Source organism: Salpingoeca rosetta (genome assembly GCF_000188695.1).
Source record: "Salpingoeca rosetta unplaced genomic scaffold supercont1.17, whole genome shotgun sequence".
Lineage (NCBI taxonomy): Eukaryota > Choanoflagellata > Craspedida > Salpingoecidae > Salpingoeca > Salpingoeca rosetta.
In genome coordinates this window covers 811,205-813,704 of record NW_004754917.1, presented here as the reverse complement: position 1 = coordinate 813,704, position 2,500 = coordinate 811,205, and the positions used below count along the sequence as shown (strand labels likewise).

Sequence of the window (2,500 nt, the reverse complement as noted above, 5' to 3'; positions counted from 1 at the left end):
TGCGCTCCGTCTTGCGCTCATCCTACAAAGAAGTCAGGGACAAGGAGAGGTGGCGTGGTGTGGTGTGGTGAGGTGACGTGAGGTGAGGTGGTGTGAGGTTAGGTTGTGTGAGGTGAGCAGGCGACAACAGCAAAACAGCGCGCGTGAAAGGATTATCACACTATCACACACACACACACTCACACAAATACACACACACATACACACTCACACACAGACGTACGCGAGAGTCGGCCATCCAGCGGCGGGCCTGCATGAGGGCGGCGGGGCCGAGGTACTTGTCACCGTTCCACCAGTACGAAGGGCACGACGTGCTGCAGCACGCGCACAGGATGCACTCGTACATGCCGTCCTGACGGCAGTAAACAGCAGCAGGGCACATGCGGTCAAACAAACAGTGGTGGTGAGCATGCGTGTGTGAGCATGTGTGTGTGTGTGTGTGTGTGTGTGTGTAGTGACCTGTTGTTGGCAGAAAGCACGGCCACGATACTCCCCACCCACCCCTATCCCATCCCACGCGTTCAACGCACAAGCTTCTTGCGGTCTGCGATGGACTGGAGAAACTCCTTGCCATCCTCGGGCTGCTTGGACGTCTGCAGCCACGGCTCAATCGCCTTGTACTGTTGGTAGAAGTTGGTCATGTCCTGCGCACAACAAAAAACAGCAGCAGCAGCAGCAGCAAGGCGGTGGTTGGAAACGGCAGCAGAGAGATGCGTGGCAGCATTTGGTGTTTCGGTGGTGGAACAGCGAGGAAGCAAGCGGCATTGTGGTTTGTGCAAACACATGCATGCGTGCGTGCGCGCGCGTGCAAGAGTTGCCAAGAAGTGGCAGGTGTGGAGAGAGTGAACATACCGGGACGAGGTCCTTGACGACATACATGTGGGGCAGAGGGCGAATCTTCATCTCAGAGCCATCACGGGTGATGGGGCTGCGCTCGTCGTGGTGGTGGTAGGGACGAGGATGACAGGAGGCGGGAACATGGCGTGTGAGTGTGACTTGAGAGTGTGTTTAGTGGGGGAACACATGCAACAAAGTCTCCAGAAGCACACTTGGACGGAAAACACATGCAGAAGTGTACACACACTCTCACTCTCACTCTCACTCACACACGCGCGCAGGCGCACGCACACGTACACACACACGTACACACACACACACACGTACACACACACACACACACACGCACACACACACAACCCCACAACGCACCAGAGGCAGGCGAGGTTGTTGGTGCCGTCAATGTTCATGGAGCAGGAGCCGCAGATACCCTCACGGCAGGAGCGGCGGAAGGTCAGCGTTGGGTCGACCTCGTTCTTGATCTTGATGAGCGCATCAAGCACCATCGGGCCGCAGCTACGCAACGGCACAAAGCGTCGTCAAGGCGGGTGCGCGTGAGCATGCATGCATGGAGAACGGCGACTAACGGTGCAAGGTGAGTACATGTGAGCAGACACGCACACACCCACACGCACACCCACACACACAACCAGCAGGGCGTCAAGTGGCGTACTCGTTCAGGTCAATCTCGTAGGTCTGCTGGTGGGGCTTGTCACCGGGCTTCTCCGGGTCCTGAAGTTAGAGAAAGAGGGAAGCAAAGAGAGAAAAGAGAAAGCGCAATCACGCACGCATCTTTGTGGTGAGGGCAAGAGACAACTGGTGCTATGGTTCGGTTTTGTTGACAACATACGTTGCGGATACATCATCTGCGCGTGGATGTGTGTGTGTTTGTGTGTGTTTGCATGTGCGGATGTCTATTGCCTTTTCTCTCTTCCCCCCTCTCTTTCTCTCTCTCTTTCTTTCTTTTGCTGTCTCTACCCCCCTTCTCTCTCTCTCTCTCTTGCACTCACCCAGCGGTAGATGGAGAACTTCTTCATCAAAGGGGTCTTGGTGCTGGAGCACCGGACGGCCGTCAGCACGGGCGTCTGCGTGTGTGGTGTTGATGGTGGTGATGAGCGGCAACGCGTCCCAGAGAAGCAAGAAGACGGGAAGTCGGTTGAGGAGGAGGCTGATGCTGACGCGGCTTGACAGCTCTCACAGACGCAGAGAGACAGAGAGACAGAGAGACAGAGAGACAGAGAGACAAACAGGCAGACAAACCCGCACGCGCACACACACACACACACACACACACACACACACACACACACGCACCTGAGCAAGCAGCCCGCGGGCTGCGACAACACGAGACAGCATGGTTCTTGCTTGTTCTCAAGTTTCTCTGCAAACGTCTCTGCACATGCACACATACACAAGAGTCGGCAACGCAGGAGATGACTGAGTTCTCGACAGCTAACCCGTGTGTGTTCCCTCTCACCTGTCACACACACACACACACACACACACACACACACACACACACACACACACACACACACACACACACACACACACACACACACACACACCCTCACCATCATCGCGCGTTGTTGCAGCACACTCTCCACTCTCTACGCCCCTTGCGCTCGCACATCTCGCATATACACACACCTCGCTCGGGCGG

General features: G+C 56.1%; 1 protein-coding gene across 1 annotated transcript in view; it reads right to left on the bottom strand.

The window, feature by feature from the left end:
- The window catches only part of PTSG_06881 (succinate dehydrogenase), a 2,911-nt gene extending 679 nt beyond the window's left edge, over positions 1-2,232 (bottom strand). The window contains exons 1-8 of the mRNA XM_004992223.1: positions 2,152-2,232; positions 1,848-1,922; positions 1,511-1,569; positions 1,210-1,353; positions 853-928; positions 531-644; positions 224-352; positions 1-22 (exon numbers count right to left, since the gene is read on the bottom strand). The exon at positions 1-22 is cut by the window's left edge and continues 74 nt beyond it. Of these exons, the coding sequence (XP_004992280.1) occupies positions 1-22; positions 224-352; positions 531-644; positions 853-928; positions 1,210-1,353; positions 1,511-1,569; positions 1,848-1,922; positions 2,152-2,193 (661 nt within the window). The 5' untranslated portion in view covers positions 2,194-2,232. The remainder of the gene's footprint in view (positions 23-223; positions 353-530; positions 645-852; positions 929-1,209; positions 1,354-1,510; positions 1,570-1,847; positions 1,923-2,151) is intronic.
- Positions 2,233-2,500: the final 268 nt, after the last annotated feature.